This window comes from Haliaeetus leucocephalus, unplaced genomic scaffold (assembly GCF_000737465.1).
Source record: "Haliaeetus leucocephalus isolate CR32 unplaced genomic scaffold, Haliaeetus_leucocephalus-4.0 Scaffold840, whole genome shotgun sequence".
Classification (NCBI taxonomy): Eukaryota; Metazoa; Chordata; class Aves; order Accipitriformes; family Accipitridae; genus Haliaeetus; species Haliaeetus leucocephalus.
In genome coordinates, this window is record NW_010973276.1 from 1,804,425 (window position 1) to 1,826,178 (window position 21,754).

Consider the following 21,754-nt stretch of genomic DNA (forward strand, 5'->3'; position numbering starts at 1 on the left):
GGTTGAGGGGTGTGGGGGTGGTCCAGCCCCCGAATGGGGGGGGGGGGGGTTTTAGCGGGGGGCAGGGACAGGGCTCCTGGGTGGGATCTGGCTCCCAAAAGTCGGGGTGCCCGCGGTCTGATTTTCGTGTGTGCGGGCAGGGTCGGGTCCTCCCAGGCTGGCCCTTGGCCAGAGGGTGGTGTGGTTTGGGTAGGGCAGGCCTGGGGGGGCTCGGGGTGCAGCCCCGTGGCTCTGTGTCTTGTCGGGTGGCAGGGTGCTGGGCTGCGGCCCTGGTGTGCTGGGTCATGCTGCAGCGCAGGATCCCGCTCTGGGAGCCTGGGCACGATTCCTGGCCAAGCTGTGGGCCTGTTCAGCTGCTGGAGGGAGCCAGAGCTGTGGCTGAGGCTGGTGCCTTTGCCCTGGGCAGGCTCCGTGTCAGAGAGAACAGCCCACTGCGGCCATCTCTGCCCATCCTGCTTCTTCACCTTGTGAAAGCCAGCATGGGCACCTAACTACAGCTCCATTCAGATTTGCCATACGATAGTTCTGCTTTTCATGGCAGCGGAGCAAAAATCATTCAGTGCAGTAGTCAGCCAGCGTGCTCTGAAAACTGTAGGACCTGGGTCTGCCTGAGATGGCAGGGCGTTAATCATTCCATCCTGTCACGTTGTGAGGCAAAACAGTTAACTACAGGGACGCAGCTTGATTAAGGATTTATCGTTAGCGGCTCTCAGAGCATTTGCAGTGCTAAGCTAACATGTTCCTGTTACAGCGTGTGACCTCGTTAGCTGACTGGAGTCCACTTTGGGGACTACGGGCAGAGGTAGTGGGGGATGTTGGACGCTGGGTTTTGGTGTGCTGAGAAATGTGGGAGGGCAGGGAAGAGAATGGGAAGCTTGTGTGCGCTCTCTATAGAGCCACATGTGCTTTAAGGAAAAAAAGCCTCAAGAAAATCTGTGGATAGTCTGCATTTTAACACACAGGAATCATCTGCTTAAGCTCTGTCTATTGGGAATTGTCCAATTACATACCAGATTATGGATGAAGTAAGAGCTTAAGCTTTAGAAGTTGTGAAAGAAATGAACACAGTTTTTGTGGGAAAGTATTGGCTTTTACAGTGTAAAACACTGCTCAACATTCACAGGGTTCTTTTCTGGCTGAGTTGATTTATGTTCTTTGGCTGGTTTATGTCACTGTCAGAAGGAAGACGAAGTTAAACGTCTAAAATGCTTGAGAACTTCGGAAAGAGACAGAGAGGAGCTGAGGCTGATAGTGCCCAGCACATCTATGACTACTTCTGTGTAAAATAACCGATGGTAACATAAAGTTAGGTGACATGCAGTGGAACTGTAAGTCTAACTGGTAACTCCTTGCTTGCAGGAAGAGATGTCGGGAGAAAGTGTGGTGAGCTCAGCAGTGCCGGCGGCTGCGACTCGCACGACCTCCTTCAAAGGGACGAGTCCGAGCTCCAAGTATGTCAAGCTGAACATTGGCGGTGCCCTCTACTACACCACCATGCAGACCCTGACCAAGCAGGACACCATGCTGAAGGCCATGTTCAGTGGCCGAATGGAAGTCCTCACGGACAGTGAAGGTAAGGGGCTGCTCCCCGTGTTCCTCACACCAGCTTCTTTCCTTTTCAGCGAAAATACGTCAGAAGGGATTAGAGAAAAATATTAGAGAACAGAGAGGAACATCTAGTCACAGGCCCAGATATTTCTACATTTTATTAGTGTTAAAACTCGTAACTTGTACAACTGAGAAAAGATGTGGAACAAAAGACACGTATGACTTGAATAGTTGCCTGAACAACAAAAGGACGGTAAGAAGTCCTGAGGCTCCTCTCAGGCCCAGATAGCACAGGCTATCTTTTTCTTTTGAAATACTAATGCTAAAGCTCTTAAGCATATGGAAAATGGTGGGGATAGTGACTAAGAAACTATGAGTCAGGACTGGCGTATTTACTTGGAAGCTCAGAGGGCAGTTCCCTCATCTTGTTTCCTTACCTCAAATATAAGTATAAAATTTGCTCTGAAGATCTGGGGGGGGAAGGTTTATGAGCTAAAAGCCAATTTTTTAAATGAAACTATTTTCTTGCAGGAGTATTGATTGTTGGCTTCACTAAAATAAAACCAGTTGCAAAATTTTTAGAAAATTTGCTATAGTATTACTGACAATAAAAGGAGAGAGCTAGCAAATGGGACTCTCCACATTAAATGTGTCTGGAAAGAAGGAATGTGCTGTATGTCAAACTACAGTCTTCTAAAGGAGCAGCGCTCAAATACTTCACTTCTTTACCAGATACGTTGATTTTATCTTCTGCTGAGATTCTTTAAAACATTTATGTTTAAATTAAGAATATAGCTAAAACGTGTTTGTTATAACTGCACTGGTAGCATAGTTTTATGTCAGCGTTCTCGCTTTGTGGGAGTGCCACAATGTGCTTAATTGGAAGCACAGCTTTCTATTTGTGCGCTGATGTTTTGCCCATAACTATGTTTATGGACTTGGATACCTTGTCTTTAACAATAGCTACCACATCGCTGAGCCTAAAGGTTCAAAACACCTTTCTTGTGACTAGTTAATTATTTGAAAATTCTGTTTGAACTTGCTGTAATGTAATACATGTAATGTAGTACGTGGTTAGATGATTGGACTTAGTTTTGAGTGCTTTAGAATAGTCTATATTTAGAGGTTGTGTGGAACAAGTGATGGATTTAGTAGGGCTCTTGTGATAAGCTTCCTTGAGATAGGACTTGGACTGGGTTTGGAGGAAAAAATTGTGAAAAATACAACCTAATTATCTGAATATTCCTGTTTTAGCTGGAAGTCCTCATATTTAAGCTGGGGAAAAAAAGCTGCATTGTTCCGGGTGTTATACCATGCCTTGTACAAGTTTCAGCTGCTGTAAAGCCGTAACATCAACACTGTAGTTGGTGGGCTCCAGATCAAAGGCTCTCTGGGTACCTCTCATGGGCTGTGCAGGTTGCATAAAAAAGCTAGCCTTTGGGTCAAACTGAAAAAAAGCCCCATCAGATGGTAATCAGCACTCTTACTGGGAAGACTAGAGGGGGTGTTCTGGTGGAAAAGTTGTGAACCAGTTCACTGAAGACCTTTCCCCTTGCTGCTAAGCTTCAGGCAACTCCAAAAGCATCCTCCTGTCCCTCCCTAAAGCTGTTCTGTGTTTCACAAAATTTGATAATTCGAGACTTCCCAAGTCCTTCAGTTTGGAAATGGATTGGAAATTCCAAATTAATTTTGGAAGCCCACCCTGGCATGGTCTCAGTGCTTCCTCCCGGCTTCCTGGGTAGGTACCACAGGAGGGCTGGTACATCACGTTCCCAAGGCTCAGAGTCCATGTAGGTGCTGGTACTTTTTGCTGGAGAGCAGCTGACAATATTACTGCTACTATGAGGGTAACTGGAGTTTAATCTGCTAAAATATCATGCTTGAGACATAAAATCACAAGTTTATTTTGCTGTGAATCCCACAGTGTCTGTGTGGGATTGTTCCATTTAGCCAGTTTGTGTTTTAATAGGAATTTGATACTTCCTGTGTGTTGTAACTGAGACACTCCCATTGCAATAGTTCTTGCTTTATCTCCCCTTGCCTGGCGTGATGCTGGAAACTGGGACAATAACATTATAGCTGCTAAAGGAAACTCTTTTTATCTGAAATTCTTCAAAATACTGCTAATTGGTCACACCCAAAATCTGGCACAAAACAAAGTGTTTCTTAGAAAAAGAAGCCAGACTTGCGGAGAAACTGGAAGGAGTAAAGTTTTTAAACGTCTGTGGAATGTGTCACGCGGGGTCCTCCTCTTCGTTTAGATGCATTTTTCTGACCCCAGCACCATCTCCCCAGCTCTTTCTCAAAGCTTAACAATTACAACATGCTGCTAGTTGGGCAGTAGGAGAAAAGACTGGAGTTCTCTGGCAGTGGGTGGCAGATGATTATTTTTGGCTTAGAAATTGTTCATGAACTGTAGCAAATAAGCGTATTTTGAAAATTTTATTTTTATGATAATGAGCAGATAGAAGGATGTGAGTTTTCCAGGTGCATCCATCTGTTTCCAATTTTCCTTTCTGCAGTGTAGTTTTTTTTCCTCACTCCCCACTGCTGTTAACCAGTTGATCAAGATGCGTGTTTTTCATTCAGCTGCTAGTAAGACTGTTGAGCAGCAGTCAGTCTCCAGTGTCAGGCTACTATTTCATCTGTCAAGGCTTAGTCAGAAAATGTAGTCTGGTTTCGTTTGAGTGTTTGGTTGCTGTCCTTAAGACTTCTGGTAAAACAAAAGATAATTTCCTAAAAGTCTAGTGTGTGTACATACAGTTCATGGATTATGTATTCCTACATCAGTAAATGGATCACAGGACATTTTTGTAACACTGCAATTAAAAAGTAGCTTTAAAAGACTACAGCTGAAACCCACTTCTTAGGCTCTGCACAGGCGTGACTGAGTGGCAGCAGGGTCGCTTTCCTGTGAGTCATCTGGCTTTGGCTGTATGCTTGGCTGTTTGGTTAAAACAGAAGGTTTTTTGAAAGCTATTTTAGCAGTCACTTGTATTTTGCAATGCTGCTTGAAATATTTTCTCATTCCACTCCCCACCCCTCCCCCCCACCCCCCATGAAAATGAGCAATTCTGCTTTGGTTTCACCATCTGTAAACATAAAGTTGCAGCAGATTTTTACAGCCTATAGAGGGAATCACAGGGGAGATGATAACAAAGAAGTTTGGGGATCTAATTCTGCTCTCAGCCTGCCCTTTACCTCCCTACATGTTGGTGTACTCTAGTAAACTCTGTCAACGGCTGCATTTGTGGAATATGTATGTCCTTGTTTATTATCATGTCTTGCGCTCCCTCTTTGCTTTAAAATGGGAGATCTTGCTTTATATACCTCTGCATTGACAAATGGGCTTTTTTCTGCTCTAGTTGGTTAGGTATACTGTATTCATTAGCCTGGATCAGTCTTTTGTTCTTTGATTTCTCTGTCACTAGTTCTCCTGCCTCCAGCTTTCTCGTTTGTTATTACAGTCTGTAAAATTACAATTGCGAGCACACATTGTGTTTTATGTAGACAGCAGGGTAACGAGGGAGATGGAAAGCCTGTAGTAAACTGCTGGAGAGCGTCTCAGTTTTCCACAGAACAGCATGAAAGGGCTGTGTTCACTTTCCAAATTGAACCAAATGTTCAGACTTTACTAGTGATTCCATTCATGCAGAACATACAGGGTCTGCTTTAACCTACTTTCCTTATTTGTCCAAAATATGACTCCTTCCCCACAAACGTTTCCTCGCTGCATTCCTGAGCTGCAGCCCGTAAGAGTGGCCATCTGTTCATTTATGGAAACTCGAGTCTCGATATTGCCTAACATTTCTCAGGGTCCAGCCTGATTCAGGCAACAGACCAGCAACAAGAAGTGAAGTGCAGATCGTTTGATCGCCTGCTAACTGGAAAGCATTTTGGTTGTAGCTCTGTTTTCTTTTCTTCACACCGTTGTCAGTACATAGCAGTGCTGGTGAGCTCCAGGGCAGGGGCTATATGTTACATTCTGCTTATGCATGCTGTCGTGTCATGTCTTTCAGCAGTTTAAGACATTGTGTTAGTAACTACTTTGTTCTACCAAATGAATGCACTTTAGGAATATAGAGACTGAAACAGTGTTTGCCATGACACTGCCAAGTCTGTGCTGCCCTTTTCTTGTCGACCTTTTTGCACATCTACTGGATCACAGCAGGTCCCTGTGTTGTGTTCAGGTGCAACAACCTTTAGATGGTCAAGTCTGGTTGGCTCTAGTAAGCTGCCTATAAGAAACAGCCACACGTATATGTAACAGGGCCCTAAGACAGAAGGGAGGAAAATAATGTGTCAAGGCTTCGGGAGTAGAGGTAGAACAGAGCTGGTTGGTTTGAGAATGAGAAGTCTTCATTTCTCCGTTTCAGTTCATCATTTGTCAGTAACTGGGGAACTATGAGAAACAAGGGAGCTTCCTGCCTTACTCCCACATACTCTGCACTTGAAAGGCAGGAGACGATAAATTGCCTGTGCTTTCTGCAGGTCTGCTCACCAGCTCAAGCAAGGAACTGGAGTTAGTGTCTTTTGGCAGGAACCTGCTTGGTACAGCAGTCCCAGGCCAGTGTCAAGGCCTTTTGCCATGTTTGCCTCTGCTTCTCCTGTACTGTGGTCGTCTTCTGTCCCTAGGCTGGATCCTGATCGACCGCTGCGGAAAACATTTTGGGACAATACTGAACTACCTGCGCGATGGGGCTGTGCCACTCCCTGAGAGCCGCAGGGAGATAGAAGAGTTGTTGGCTGAAGCAAAGTACTACCTGGTCCAGGGGCTGGTGGACGAGTGCCAGGCAGCCTTGCAGGTAGGTGGTAGAGCTAAGGAGGAGTCAGGTTACTCTGGCTGCAATGAGGGGTCAAAAAGATGAGGCTGCTCTGGGTGGGAAGCAGCATCTGGGCAGAGCAAGATTTTCTGCTGGCTTCCACTTGGTGCCTTTTTGAGGCTGGGATTAAATTGAAATACTTCATGTCATTGATCTGCTGGAGTATGGTCACATCCAGAAAAAGGTATGGAATTATTCTCAACATTTAGTGCTACACAGTTACAGTGAGGGATAAACAGTAGCTCAGTTTCCCTCCACTGACCCCTGGGAGTGTGCAAGGAGCAGCAGCCTGGCTCCTCTGCAGTGTTCTCTGCTGCTGTCAGGGTCTTACACGGTGAAATGATGTGTCATCAGTGTGAACTTTGAGACAAAAGCTAACACTTCCACCATTTGACCCAAATGGGGTAGGTCCTTTGGCCAGACCAGAGCAGCTTCTTCTATCCACAGTAGCCACAGGCTGGTGGGAGTCCCGTTTTGTTCTTTGTTTTCCTCTGAGGTGCTCGGCTTTGGTTTGAAGCCATTGTTACTGGTGTCCTGTTTGAGTGAAGCCATATTCCACATCCTGCCATTTAAATTGGTACATATCATCAAGTCCCTGTGTTTGCAGAGTGGTAGAGAGCAGAAATGAGCATCTCAGGTTGTCCCAGAGGAATACTGCCTGGTAGCTGGAGTGCCAGCCTGGTTCAGAGTGTGGACCAGGAACGGCTACTCAGTGTGGTGTAGGGACGGATTGCACACTGAACTCTTCAGTGCAGAATATGCAGGACCTTCCCAGTTAATATGAGGGTGCCCTAAGGCCTATTTACATTCAGCTGCTGTTTGATTCTTGTTTCAGCAGAACAAAGATGCATATGAACCATTCTGCAAGGTACCAGTCATCACATCTTCCAAAGAAGAGCAAAAACTTATAGCCACTTCTAACAAGGTAAGAGAGGCTGGGCTGTGCCGTGGCTTGCGAACGTGCTGGCCTGCTGCCCCAGGCTTGCATGGGGCCTTGATCAAGTATCGTTAGAAAATGGTCTTTAGTTTTCAACAATGGGCTTGCTTACCCTAAAAGACATGCATTTCCAACTGTTGAGCTGCAAAGCACTGAAAATCTACAGCAGACTAAACATTTCTTCTGAATTAAAAGTCAGATGTTGCTCAGGCTGGGCCTGACCATGTATTTCTTCACTTAAGATATTAAAATAGAGGGCGTGGGCAGTACCAGGCTGATTGAGCAGATCCTCAGGGCTATGAGATCTCCCATTTATTCGTCCACTCTGGTTATTAATGACAGACGCTTTCTTTAGCTAAAGTGAACCAATGACTCCTGTTTCTGGAAGCCTGCTCAATGTGGCAGGTAGAGGGGAGGAGGCTGGTGATAATGATTAACCTTGGCAAAAAGGCAGAGAGTGAGTGAGAACAGATGATGATCTAGCCACAGAAAGGGTCAGAAGGGATTGCAGCCCATTGCTGACCTGCGTATGACAGTTTTGCAGCAACAACAGTAACAACAACAGCAAAATCCCACTGGGCTTGGGCCTGATGGTGTCATGTACCTATTGCAGCTTCTCTGCTGTGGGGTCTTGGACTGAGCTGAGATTCCAGCTCTTATTGCACTTCCTGTTAACTGATCTGTGGTTTGTTTTTTACAGCCAGCTGTGAAGTTGCTGTATAACAGAAGCAACAACAAATATTCCTACACCAGGTAAATGACTTCAGCTGGTCTTTGAAGTTTCTCATAGACTAAAATCCATGATAAGCATTTGCTTTTTTTTTTCACTGAGAAGCAATGACAGATTGGTGCTGGCATGCACTCATTTTTTTCCCAATTAATTTCAAACTTGAGTCAGAGGGGATCCTACTGTCATGAATGGAAGGCTAAGCGTGTGCCATTTCTGTGGCAGAGGGGTTCCTATAATACCTAGGTGCAGCTGGCAGAGACTCCTGGCCAACTGCTGGCCTGCAGTCCCCGTGGGCTACAGCACATTAATTGAATACAGGAAGCGTTCCATGGTGCAGTGTTCTCAGTAAGTGGTAAAATCATCGTCTGGGACCTTGTCCCCCTTTCCTTATGTCTCTCTATGTTTCATGACATAATGCTGTTTCCATCCAGCTGGTGCTGAGCTTGAGCTTAGGAATTTGGGTGATAGAATGTTGTACACAAATTAAATGGCCTGGGACAGTATTATTCACAGTACTGTTGATGTTGTATTACTGCTTCTTCAGCAGCAGGTTTTCCTGCTTGTACTAGTCAAATGAGTTATCCACTGCAGTCCTGGATACCAACTGTAAACACTACCTTGGTAGAGATACAGTAAGTCAAAGGAAACTAGGTGTATAGGCCTGTAAATGCCCGAGCCCCCCTTCTATTCTGTGTGCTGTCTTAATTACCCTAACATGACTGCTGCCTTCCTTCATCTCTCACAGCAACTCTGATGACAACATGCTGAAGAACATTGAGCTATTCGATAAGCTGTCCTTGAGGTTTAATGGGAGAGTGCTCTTTATAAAAGATGTGATTGGAGATGAGATCTGCTGCTGGTCTTTTTATGGGCAGGGGCGGAAGATTGCCGAAGTCTGTTGCACTTCCATTGTTTATGCTACTGAGAAAAAACAGACAAAGGTACGAGTAAACCCCTGAATGCTTCCAGCAATGGGCCCAGCTGCTGTCAGACTGGCATCCTGACATCTGTTCCATTTTGAACACTCCTTTCATTGTTTAGCATCTCTATAGAATAATCAATGCCATTCAAAGTGGGAGCAGCACAGTGGAGCTCATCCTGTGGGTTCGTTAGGGCGGGGACTGCTTGGCTCTGGCGCTTCACACAGGGCAATTGTGATATTCCATAATGCGAGTTCAGTCCAGTTCTTTATCTTTACACAAACTTGCGCATTTAACCAAGTTTGGTTTACACCCCTGTGTAAAGACAGATCCTGGTGAGCAATGGCAGGCCTTCCCCGTGCCTTCTTACCTTTCCCAGGAGAAATCAGTCTGAGGGCAGGCTAGTGCCGAAAAGAAAAATTTGGTTGCTGGGTTCGAAAGCTGAAACCAAATAATAAAACAGAAAAGATTGTGCTAGGAAGGATTTTTGTGGCTAGAGTGCAATTAAGAAATTTTTAAAACAAAAGCGTAGCAGGAATTAAAAATGAGGTAACCTGGTGCCTGCAGTGACTGGCAATAGGTGAGAGTGACCTTGTTTCTCTTGGGGGGGCAGGTGGAGTTCCCAGAAGCCCGCATTTATGAGGAGACACTGAACATTCTGCTGTACGAGTCCCAGGATGGGAGGGGACCCGACAACGCGCTCTTGGAAGCTACAGGAGGGGCAGCTGGCCGCTCCCATCACTTAGATGAAGATGAGGAGCGAGAGCGCATTGAACGCGTGCGAAGAATTCATATTAAACGTCCGGATGACAGGGCCCATCTGCATCAGTGAGCCGAGCGACAGCAGCAGACTGCGCAGCTCTGTCTGGAAGGTGCTGCCCTTCGTCTGATCGATTATCTGCAGCAGAGGACCAGGTGGTTTAACTTCTGTTCAGCAAAATCTGTAAATTACGTTTTGTAACAAACTAGATTATTTGGGGTATTTAAATGCGGTAGTTCTAGGACAAGAATAAATAAGGTTACTGGGCATACGATAGATACTGTAAGGACCTATTGAGCATCTGGAGAAATGCCCTGAATTTTTAGCACTCTTGTCTGCTATTTTGTGGCTAGAGAGGAAGAGGGCTGGCTTCCTTTGGCTTTAGTAATTATCCTGCACTTTAAAAACAAAACAAAAGAAAAAACAAACAAAAAGGTCAGTCAGCCATATACCTTCCCACCGGGCACTCATTGACCCTGTCTCCTCCTAGGCGTTCGGACGTGGGAGAAATGCAGTGATGTAAACACACCAGAGCTACTGCAGAGCTCCCTTTCTTCTAGGCCTGCAGGCGATAGGGTTGGTAGCTCAGGAGTGCCCTGGTGTGACTCCCAGAAGGACAAATGACACGTGCTGACTAGATTTCCTGTAGTGCTGGGGGGCAGAGGGAGCCCTCGGAATGTTGGGATGGAAGCAGGAGGAGCTGCTTGGGCTTAGCTGGCCAGGCGGCTGGCTGTGGCTTCCTGCAGCTCTCAGGACCTCCTCAGAAGGTTCAGTGGAGCTTCTACAGCACTGAACTGTGGAGACCCACCCCTGCTTTATCCATGCAGTTCAAGGGTGGAAGATGTTAAAATTCCTCCAAAAGGAGGATGAGGAGCAAATTGTATGTGTTCGCTTTTCCTTAGGGTGATGTTGCTACCAGTTAGAGCTTAGAACTTCTGCCTGACCCTGGGTCTCAGCTGGGGAGTTTATTTCCATCAGATGGCAGGCTGGTAAGCTGTGCTTTCTTTACTACAGGTAAAGCAATAGTCATTGCAGGTTCAAACACTCTATGCCAGCCTAGTGTAGGTAGGAGGCCAGCAGCCATAGTTCAGTTCTGTAACCAATACAGGAGCATTGTCTTGCTTTGAGCGAGGGCAACGGGAGTACCACAGGGAAGAAGAGTAGACAGTGGCCCAGAGGCAGTTATTCCTTGTTTGACTTCATCCTGAGCATATTCCAAGTCTTTTCAGAAATGGCAGCTGTGTGTGAAAGGGCAGAGCTAAAATGTTGTGTAGAGAAGACCTCTGTAGTCTAGTTTTCTAAGAGTACTTTTCTATTATAAATGAATATTTTATCTACCTCCTCATCTCTTGTTGCCTGTTGTGGAGTCAAGTAACAATTATAGTGGAAGATCGTGTATTATTCAGTAGGGCTGGATGCTGAAGGATAATGAGCAGAACCACAGCTGGTTAATGGTTAATGTAACAAATCCTGAGAAGGAGAGAAACCTGATGTAGGAAGTCTTAAACTTGCAATCAGGCTGGCACCTTGGCAGACACCAGAGTGCTGTGGCCCATTCTAGAGATTTTTTTGACCCTTCATCTGGAATATCTAGTGCTGGCCTTAGTGGCCAGACATATACAGAGCAGCAGCTCTGTGTTCCTGTTCCTCAGTGAGGTGGTTATTTGCTTTTGCCCAACTTCCTGCTGCAAGGATTCCTGCTCCTAGCTCAGGGCTGTTAATGGCATGTTAACATTTTAAAAACCAAAGGTGTTGCCAGCATCACCAGCTACATTACTCCAATGCTTCTATTTGACATAGCAGTTACAGCCCAAACTATGTACAGCTTGTCCATAGGGGCTAAAGTAAAGCATTAAATGTTTGCTCAGTGGTACAATTTTGGGTCACCAAGTAAAGCTAAAAAGATTTCAAAGGTAGGCTGAGGTCATCTTTCTAGTAACCAAAGACTTTTTTTCCTGTTACAGACAGCTGGTGTCTGTGGCAGATGTGGTTGTTGTACCTGTCTCCTCTACTCTTTCTTCTTCAGTTACTGATTTATAAGAGCTCAACAGTAAACGGTTATCCTGTAGTTCAGCAGCTTCAGCGATGTCCTGATGGTTACAGGGTTCTATTTTAAGCTGTACTTACTTGTGTTTGCAACACACTTTGTAGAAGTCCATAGTGCAGATTGTTGTTGTGAAGGACCCAGTGCCTCTCCCTTCTTACCTTCCTTATGTGATAAGTCAGGGAGTGTGGAAGGAAAGTCCTCTGAATTGCTGTGTTTCTCCAGCACTGTGTACTTTGACACTTCCTGGCATGGGCTGGGCTGTTTATGGGTTTCTGAGCATCTGTAGCAGACCTACTGCCCTTGAAGGGGTCTAGACTCTGCACTGTGTAAAGCCATTTGGTCTAACTAACTCCCACATCTCAGCAGTCCCACTGTGCTCCTGCCAGCCATCAGTGGGTAAAAAGGAAACACCAGCCAATGACTGTAGAATACAGTGGTAGTCCTGCAGCAAACCTTGCTCACTTCATTAATGCTAGAGAGCTGGCTCTCTCCTGTGAGATAGGAGGGAGAGGCCATCTTCATCCTCAGCTGTGCTGAAGTACCTGCTTTCCCCATACAGTGCAGGGGAGACTCCAGCAACCCAGCCCTGGCTGCTCAGACAAAATCCAGTCACGTCCTGTGGTGTAAGAGCAGGTTCAGCTCCAGGAGGTGACATGTGTCGACACCAGTGCTAAGCACCTGACAGATCACATCTATGTGATTAACTTATCTGTAAATAGATTCTTAACTGGCTTCAGGATTTCCTCTTTCAGGTTTTGCAAACTAAGTTCTTGAAAAACAGGGGATGATTATTTTTAATCTTTGTACAGTGGTTTATGTAGCTATTGGTTTAGTAAGTCACTCCAGGAGAGTTTGAGTAAGTTTAAGTTTTGTTACTGCATTTATGGGCAGACTCTGCCTTAACACACTTCTGACTTAACCCTCTGTGTGCTGTAGCTGGATAGTAAAGATGTACTGCTGTTGTGTTAGAACATCCTTTACCTACTGGCCACTTGTCCTTGGTCTGCAGAGAGGGACTTTATTAAAGCCATTGCACAAATGCTCTCAGCTCTTGAGCCTTTTTACAGTAAATGGTTTTGCCTCCCCAGCTTTCAGGTGAAGGTGGGGTACAGGGCAGCTGTCCTGGTTACAAGCAGCTCTTTAGGTTATCTAGTACTGCCTCATATTAACAGGGTTAATGCTTTGATTCTCCAGCACCCCACCCCAGACACTAATAGTGACAGTACAGCTGAGTAGAGCTGACTAAAATCCTGTGGAAGTGATTTTGTCCATCAGCATAATGCAGAAAAGCTGGACTAAAATCTCCAGCTTGTAACCCAGTTAGGGCTGCACAATAGAGGCAAGAGTGACCACCAGCCCCTGGGTTAAAGCTCCCCATCAGGGTGTTTACTCCCACCTGTATCAGTGTAGCTGTAGCACCAAAACAGCTGCTCCTGTATTTACATAAGGCAGGTTTTGGATCCCACCCTGACCTCCACCTGCTGCAGGACAGCCCCTGGTTAGAGCCCTTCTGGAAGCTCCAGCCTTACCTTAGAGCACAGGGTAGGTAGAACCTTTCAGTCTTAATGGAGTTGTTCTGTTTTGTGGACAATAGCAACAAATTCATCTGTTCTGTACAATCATTCCCTCCCCCTTTATACTTATGCACAAAAAAGCTTAAGCTGGATTTCAGTGTATGATTGATGTTTGCAATATGTACTTTTTTTTAAATATAACACAATAAATTAGAAGTTATTTCATATTTACATGCAAGTCACTTTATTACTTGTTTGAAGCATGCTGTCCTTGTGATCCATGGAGCTGGAAGGAACTTTCAGGAAGAAATACCAGGCATCATCCTCCCCCCAGTTGTTAGTTTTACTTCCTGGTACTATTCATGGCAGAGACACCAGCAATCTGGCTGTAAGGACTCTGCAGACCCCCAGACTTAAAGGCAGCAAGATGAGGATCTTCAGGCTGTAGTTGCAGCCTAGCCAAAGCAAGCTGGAGCTGGAGCTACGCAAGTTTGCCTCAACATGAGGCGGTAGAGTAAGCACTATGAACACAGAGAGTGGCTGTACAGCTGCAGCTTCCAGGCAGGAGGCAGCAGAGAATTCCCATCTTCCACTCCCTTCCCTTGTAGCTGCCCCAATACTCCTCAAGGGAACAGCAGCACCTACCACACTCTGGAGTGAGCAGAGTCTCAGCTCTGTGGGTAGAGATGAAGGTTCTTCAGGAGCAGGAGACTGGTTTCTTCTGAACTGGATTGCACCAAGCTAGCACATCCCTCTTTAAGAGGGGGCATTTTGGTCATCTTTTATGGTTTTGCTTCCACTGCACCGTGCGTAGCTGCTGCACAGGGAGAACCAGGACAGCATTACTCTAAAAGTAAAGATCTTTCCCCATGTCAGAGTAGACAAGAAAGCAGCTTACTGATATTTCCAGATGAACAGCTTCATATGCTGATAGCCAACAAAAGTATCAGCACCACCCCTACTGCTACATTTAGCCGTCTCTCCACATGCCAAAGGACTAGCTGCTGGTTTTAAAGGCTTTGCCAGTCTGCCCAATAGAAAAGGTGTTTTCAGACCATAGTTCATTGATCTGCACTTGATGCAGTTCTCTTGGTGAGTTGTGACTCAAAGTACAGCTAGAGAAGCCTTTTTGCTTCTATTTTAATCCTTCCCAACTGGACAGAGCTCTCGGCTCTTACCGAGTCAGCACAGACACAGACATTTTACATGTGGAGCTACAACTTTCAGTTTAAACATTTCCCTGTGACTATGTAATGAGCATCTGTGCTCACTGGAATGTTACAGCAACATAACAGAATTTATTTAGCCATAGTTGAATAGTTTTAATCTATAAAAAAGAGCCTAAAAGATGCAAGCAAACTTTGAAATCACATAGCAGCCCTATGGGATCACAGATTCCACGGGACACGCAAGTGCTGGTCTCATCCTGCAGGCTCCTTTCTGTTCCTAGCCAAGACAGTGACCAGGAACAGGAACTGTTTCTCATCAAGATTTCACCTGGGTTGACACCTGGGATGAGAAAAGGAAGGAGTCATTAAATCAAGTACAAATGTTATGTCCTTGAGGCATCCTGCCTGTGGGAAAAGAGGTTGTGTTGTTTCTGTTTCAACAATTGGCATATAAAGACATCTGTCTTCATCTCCGGACTGCAAGGACAGCTAACCAGTGCCCTGAGGGTATTACACCTCAGCCTGTAATTCTTCCTTGGAGCTGTCAGCTAACAGTAACCAAACATGCTAAACTCACCCATGAAGCAGCAAAGACCCACATCTTTCCTTGTTCCTCCAGCCACACTTGCCATTTACTGCCTCGCAGCTGTGAGCTGAGGTTTAGCACACCTCCCTGCCTGACCGTAAGCAAGGACAGAAGCAAAGCTCCCTTGTTTTCCATAGCTACTGACAGAGCCAGAATTTGTTCTCATTTTCTCTTCAGGGGCAGTTCTGCCAAGACTGCCACTGGATCAGACAGATCGTTCCTTCTCAGATAACCTGCTTGGATGACAAGAAATGCTGTCCCTCTGTCCCCAACCAATTTCAGAAATAGCTTGGTCAAGGGAGGCAACAAAAGGTGGCAAACTTCACCCGAGTCCTCATTTTGCAGGTGCACCTTGGATTTGGGCTCAGGCTAAATTCTCTGAAAGACCAAACCAGGAGGGAGCCTTGCTCCCTCTCCCCATGCTAACTTGAGAGCAAGTAGCAGTGAGAATTTGTGTGCAAGGTGCATAGCTGCAACTCCCAACACAGCGGTGATCATCTGTTATGCATTATCTTGGGTAGATAGATACTGACTGGGTAGTTACATTGTGCACCTCTGCTCTGTAACAGGAATGAAGTTCTCCTGAACCCACATAAAGGGCCCTTGCTAGAACTTAGCTGTGCTCTCTGCAGGGGTTGAGCATCAAAAGGAGAAAGCACAAGTCATATTCCCAGTGTTTAGATGAGGCCTTACCACTGTTAGTTGTCCATTTTTGGCTTTGAAGACCTGAGGTTCCTGCCCAACCGTAAACACCATTGTCCCTTCCTTCCCAGAGCCAATGCGAAACTGAAGACTGCAAATACAGACAGAATTACTCATTAAATGCTTTCCTCACAATAAGCTTTGCTCTAAGCCCCGTTTATTTCTGTTCCCTTGGCAAATCTCGTTAGATTAGAAGATCAGAGCCCTCCAGCTTAGGTAAATTTCCTAAACAATTGCATTATACCACACAACCCAGAAGGGTTTGATGAATGGAGCATGCCTGCCTGGTCCAGGCATTTGAATTTTCTTGGTGCAATTAAGTACTAGAAGATAAGCAGATCTGACCTGGAGAAAAACCACTGAACGCACAGAATCTAATTACAATTGAAATGCAAAGGCCAGAGAGAAAAGCTGGAGCAGAAGTACAGGTTTCATATGCCAGTTTCAATTCATATAGAGATTTGAGAGACAGACTGCATCCACCTGCCATTAGCTTGGTGGCGTGACTGAGAAGGTTTCTGCGCTCAGCAATCACATTTCAGGGACTTTTCAATCTTTGAGGGAGAGGAGCATTTATCCTGAAGTGACCCACAGGCTCAGCCTAGCAGGCTATCCTCAGAGCTGGTGCTAATGAGATCCGCTGTGAAACCACTAAACCCACAACCTCACGCCCAGGTCACATCAGCAGAAGCCTGAAAAAAAGTGTTTTTAAAGCACAGCCACCTATAAACAAACTTGGGTTTTAGGTGGATGGGTCGTGGGCAACTCTTAGAGCAGAGTAGCACACCTAGCAAGGTGCAACCACAACCATCGTGGATGCAAGCTTCATTAGCATGGGGAAAAGATTGTAGTGATTTTTAATATATTTTCTTGTTCCAGTGCATCCCATCTTGTTTCCCCTGTGCCTATGAAAGGAAGCCATGAAAACAACTGTACTACTGCAACAGACCTCATCAGCTGAGGGCACTGTCTGCTGGCGTGGTGTTAATAGTTTTGACCTAAGTAGGTCCAGGCCTAAAAGTTTTTGAAGGAGGTTCTTCTAAATTACAGCCTGCACAATACTACCCATTCAACTTCCTTCCTTACCTTCCCTGCACAACTTTAACGAGGTTTTGCTTATTGGCCACCATGCAGAGTTTAGTGACCGTCTCAAAGATATGCTCACACTGAAGTATCACATCTCCCTGGAAACAAAACAAAACAAAAGGCATAAAGTCAGCTGGCATCGCCCCAGCACGCAAGCCACGCAGCAGCTGGGCATTCAGAGAAACTCCTTTCTAATGCTAGAGTAGTGACTGCCGTGCAGAAGAGACCGATAACTACACAGCAATTACAAGTCATGTACAAGTTTGGTTCGTTGAACATGCCTGCCAGGGACCATTTAGGATATATGGCAACTTTGGCTCTAAAGAAAGGAAAGTGAAAGCTTTCATGGTGGGACAGCAAGAATGTAAAGGTCTAGCTGATTACAGAATTAGTAAGCATCAGTAATTGTGTAATCCCAGTATTTCATAGGGAAGTATTACAATTGCCAGCTACAAGACCTTGCTTGAAACCACAAGCTCACAATATCTACATTACAACTTTCTACCTTCTGTTTGTTGTCCTCGGGCACATGAATGACTACAATCCCATCGCTCAGGTTACTGGTGGAAATACCTTAAAAATAAAAAATAAAAAAAATCCAAGAGTTAGAGGAAAAACTACCAAAGACAGTTCCACACCACCATCATCACCTTCCCAGCAGTAGGGTGCTAGTCCCACAGGGGCAGCAGCTCTGGCCCAGACTTGTTTACCGAAGGAAGTCATGTTCCCGAAGGAGGGCTTTGTACCTTACTAAGTATATCCCCCTGCTTTGAGCAAAATGCAAAGCTACTACTTTGAAGAATTAATCTAAGTTTTCAAAACACCTTCTGAAGGTCACTTTATCTGTCATCCACTTGTCCGTAACACATTTCCAACAGGGGTTATTTTAAACACAGTGCATTAGTTGTTTGCTCCATACCTCTCCATGCTACCTTTGTTTTGGTAAGGGAGGAGGGAGAAAGTATACATTCTACCCCGGACTGTAGTTCAGACAATGGCAGGATTAAACAAATACCTACAAAATGGGGTAGGAAAGAGGCGGGGGGTTTTTTCCTCCCCTCTATTTTAGCAGAAAGTGATGTCCACCTGCATTTAAGTATTTCAAAGAACTGTGTCCTCTTACTCATAATTTATACTTCAAGGAACTGTATGCTTGTGAGGGTAGGGAGGCTCTACAGAGAGACCTGGACAGGCTGGATTGATGGGCTGAGGCCAATCGTATGAAGTTCAACAAGGCCAAGTGCTGGGTCCTGCATTTGGGTCACAGCAACCCCATACAGCGCTACATGCTTGGGGAAGAGTGGCTGGAAAGCTGCCCGGCAGAGAAAGACCTGGGGGTGTTGGTTGACAGCCAGCTGAATATGAGCCAGCAGTATGCCCAGGTGGCCAAGAAGGCCAGCGGAATCCTGGCCTGCATCAGAAATAGTGTGGCCAGCAGGAGCAGGGAGGTGGTTGTTCCCCTGTACTCGGCACTGGTGAGGCCGCACCTTGAGTCCTGTGTTCAGTTTTGGGCCCCTCACTACAGGAAAGACATTGAGGTGCTGGAGCGTGTCCAGAGAAGGGCAACCAAGTTGGTGAGGGGTCTGGAGCACAAGTCTTATGAGGAGCAGCTGAGGGACCTGGGGCTGTTTAGTCTGGAGAAGAGGAGGCTGAGGGGAGACCTTATCGCTCTCTACAACTACCTGAAGGGGGGTTGTAGTGAGGGGGGTGCTGGTCTCTTCTGTCAGGTGGCTGGAGATAGGACGAGAGGAAATGGCCTCAAGTTGCAGCAAGGGAGATTTAGGTTGGATATTAGGAAAATTTTTTTTTACCGAGAGGGTTGTCACACATTGGAATAGGCTGCCCAGGGAAGTGGTGGAGTCACCATCCCTGGAGGTATTCAAAAAGCGTGTAGATGGGGTACTCCATAACATGGTTTAGTGGGCATGGATGATGGTTGGACTCGATCTTGAAGGTCTTTTCCAACCTAAATGATTCTATGCTGACACATAGACCCTTTATCCATCCCCCAGGGAAAACTGTTCTCAGGTAGATAATTTCTTCAAACAGCTTTGAAAGGTCAAGGTTCAGCAGTTCATCTTTCCACCCCCAGGGTCACTGGCAGAAAGGGAAGTCCCACACTGACTTCCACCGTTACCTTTCAGAGTGGCGTAGTCTATTTTCTGCTTGATCTTGGCCATTTCCACCACATACGCAGAGGACTGGGTCAGAACAAGTAGCCGGTCTCGTGCTTTGAACCCGTTCCTATCATATTTTATCACGGGGGTCACATACTGAAAACAACGAGTTGGTATCAGCATTTCTCACTACCCCAGGGTCCTGCGCTGGAAGCAGTTCAGCAAGGAGCAGCACTGCACCATGGAGCTGCAGATCCCAGCTCACAACAGCTGTAGCCAACCTCTGTTTATAACAATCTGGTTTCTTTATACTTGGAAATTCAGATGGCAGAAGCATGCTTTGAGAAAGATGGTTTACCTGTGCCCTCTGTGCCATAACCATGGGAAGTACAGTGCACACACCTGCACTTCTCCTGCCCGTTACAGCCCAAATAGGGTTAGCGATGCTTTTTAAGCTTTTATTAAAAGGAATCTTAAGTAATTTTTGTCTAGGTGCATTTTGAGACCTGCCTCCAATTTAAAAGCAAGGAAATACTCACTACACTGCTATTCAGACTGCCCTGCCACATAGGCATGGCTGCAAGACAGCCTCAGGCATCACAGATCGCCCTGTCTGTGTGACAGACCAGTTCCAGGACTCCAACACAGCTGGTCTGAGGGCTGCTGAGCTCCAGCTGTTCTTCCCTTACCTTGATCTTCTCCCCATGGATGAGCTGCAGTACTTTGGGGTTTACATCATTCTCTTCTGAGGAGCAAACCAGAAAGATAAACTGAGTGTAGGTGACAGACAGCCACCACTCCCACCAGCAAAACACCAGAGAGCTGCATTAGTTGTCTTCATCCCATTAGTCCTTGTCCCCTTGGTACACTCCCTTCTCAGCTGAGGGTGTTCACTTCCAGCTACTCCTAAACCCATCTCAGTGACTCTTCCTGCCTGACAAGTAATTCGCACTGGGGGTTACTGGCTGTTCTTGGGCCAGTTCTGGGTTCAGGCCCTGGCACAGAACGACGCGTGCCGAGAACCACCCAAAGCATTCTTTCCCTTCTGCACAGTGCTCCAGCTGAAACTCTGGGAGCTTCCAGTAACCACCCCAGCATTTCACCCACACGCCACTGCACCCTACCCAGTCTCCCAGATCCCTCACCCTGCCAATGCACTACTAGGGCTTTCTTCTCATGCCTTTTACGTGCTTAACACCGACTATGTGGATTCCCAAGGTTCACATCTCTCCTTCCCAGCAGCTCCAATCCTTGGGACTGGATCCCCACAGCTGGCGATGCTGCACTGCAACATCCCCACTCAGCCTCCCTGCTCCACCCAGCACAGTGAGAGTGTGTCCTGATCCATCCCCAGCCCACAGGGGATTTTGCATGGGTTTAGGGCTCTCTATCCCAAGAGGGATTCCAGGTACCCTTAGTTTGAGAACAAAGCCTGGCAAGATTGATTGCCACATTTAGTGTCGCTAGACATGACAGAACAAGGGAATTCAAATGGTAGGGCCCAAACACAGCAGGTCATGCTGCCTCTATCAGATGGGAGTTTCTCTTAGAAACTGAATCTGTTTTGTCAAACAGAATTTTCCTGAGCAAGGAGCACATGGCCAAGTCCTTCAGGGGTTTGTTGTGTACTCACTTAGTCGGGTGTCCATGAAAGGCTGGTTTATGCTCTGCAGGTAGCCCTCCTTCTTCCCTCTGAAAATGGCACTCGCTACCACTTTTTGCTGCAACTGTTATGAGAAGGAACAGCTTTTACCCTCTTAGGAGTTTCTCCATCAGTAACATCAGCAGTTATAACGTAGGCACCATTACTGCACAACATCATCCTCTCACTCAAGCAGAATCTACTTGACTCATGCGGCATTTCTTCTAACGTCATTAGGTTATTCCTGTATTACACCAAATAAAGGGGTAGTAGGGACTAATCAGTCCTACAAATCGTTCTTATTTATGGATCTTTTCTAGTTATATGAAGTGCAGTTCTAATGCCATAAAATTAAGACCCATGTGTCTGTAGAAGTGCACTGTGGATTGCAAGGCCCACTGAAACAAATACCAGACTCCAGGCTCAGGAATGGTCACTCAGCGAGAGGAGCAGTGATATGTCAGAAGGTGCAGTCTATTTCAGACAGTTCACAGAGAGCAGACATCACATGTACGCAGCATATTTTAACTTGCACATTTGCATTCCACATATTAGTTACCTGCACTTTCCTCTCAGCAGTAACACCTCGGCAGTATTTCCTTACTAGGCTCCTAATGCAGATTTTCTGTAGCATCTCAGATGTCTACATTCCAAAAAAAGAAAAGAAAAAAAAAAAGTAGTGAAACTGTGCAAACAGCTCCCACTGCAGTCCTAATAAATACTCGCCTGGTGCAAGCTGTTTTTAACATCTAGTAACAACTCCATTTGAGCTCCCGCAGCCTAGAGACCCACCTACTGAAGAGCTTTGCTACCAGAGAAGGGTTAATGCCCAGCAGCAGCTGAAGGACACAGAACACCTAGAGTTAGTACAAGCAGCAAACACCACCTGCCACCCCCAGACGAGACTGTGGCACTGGCACTGCGCAGGATGTGTGCCATTAGCATTGCTCTTCACCTTACCTTCCACCTGAGCTTTCTAATTTCCTGGGCCCCCCTTGCCCACCGAGGGCAGTCGGCACAGGGGTGATCTGCTCTGGTCCCCAGCCAGGCTACAGGCAGGATCAAAGGGGCCATAACAAATGTCAGCAGCTGTTTTTAAATGAGAGTTCTGCTGGAAGCAATTAAAGTTTGTCCAATTCACACACTGAGGCTACCTGTCCTGCCAAAGCCCAA

At 46.1% G+C, this 21,754-nt stretch overlaps 2 protein-coding genes across 2 annotated transcripts in view; one reads left to right on the plus strand and one right to left on the minus strand.

Annotated features, from left to right (window-relative positions):
• Positions 1–13,357, plus strand: part of KCTD10 (potassium channel tetramerization domain containing 10) — a 13,653-nt gene extending 296 nt beyond the window's left edge. Inside the window, exons 2-7 of the mRNA XM_010582071.1 lie at positions 1,360–1,573; positions 6,184–6,353; positions 7,207–7,296; positions 8,009–8,061; positions 8,784–8,979; positions 9,572–13,357. Of these exons, the coding sequence (XP_010580373.1) occupies positions 1,360–1,573; positions 6,184–6,353; positions 7,207–7,296; positions 8,009–8,061; positions 8,784–8,979; positions 9,572–9,790 (942 nt within the window). The 3' untranslated portion in view covers positions 9,791–13,357. The remainder of the gene's footprint in view (positions 1–1,359; positions 1,574–6,183; positions 6,354–7,206; positions 7,297–8,008; positions 8,062–8,783; positions 8,980–9,571) is intronic.
• Positions 13,358–14,557: 1,200 nt separating this feature from the next.
• The window catches only part of MYO1H (myosin IH), a 28,369-nt gene continuing 21,172 nt past the window's right edge, over positions 14,558–21,754 (minus strand). Inside the window, exons 25-32 of the mRNA XM_010582072.1 lie at positions 21,141–21,224; positions 20,573–20,666; positions 19,629–19,684; positions 18,960–19,095; positions 17,328–17,395; positions 16,823–16,920; positions 15,728–15,827; positions 14,558–14,788 (exon numbers count right to left, since the gene is read on the minus strand). Of these exons, the coding sequence (XP_010580374.1) occupies positions 14,765–14,788; positions 15,728–15,827; positions 16,823–16,920; positions 17,328–17,395; positions 18,960–19,095; positions 19,629–19,684; positions 20,573–20,666; positions 21,141–21,224 (660 nt within the window). The 3' untranslated portion in view covers positions 14,558–14,764. The remainder of the gene's footprint in view (positions 14,789–15,727; positions 15,828–16,822; positions 16,921–17,327; positions 17,396–18,959; positions 19,096–19,628; positions 19,685–20,572; positions 20,667–21,140; positions 21,225–21,754) is intronic.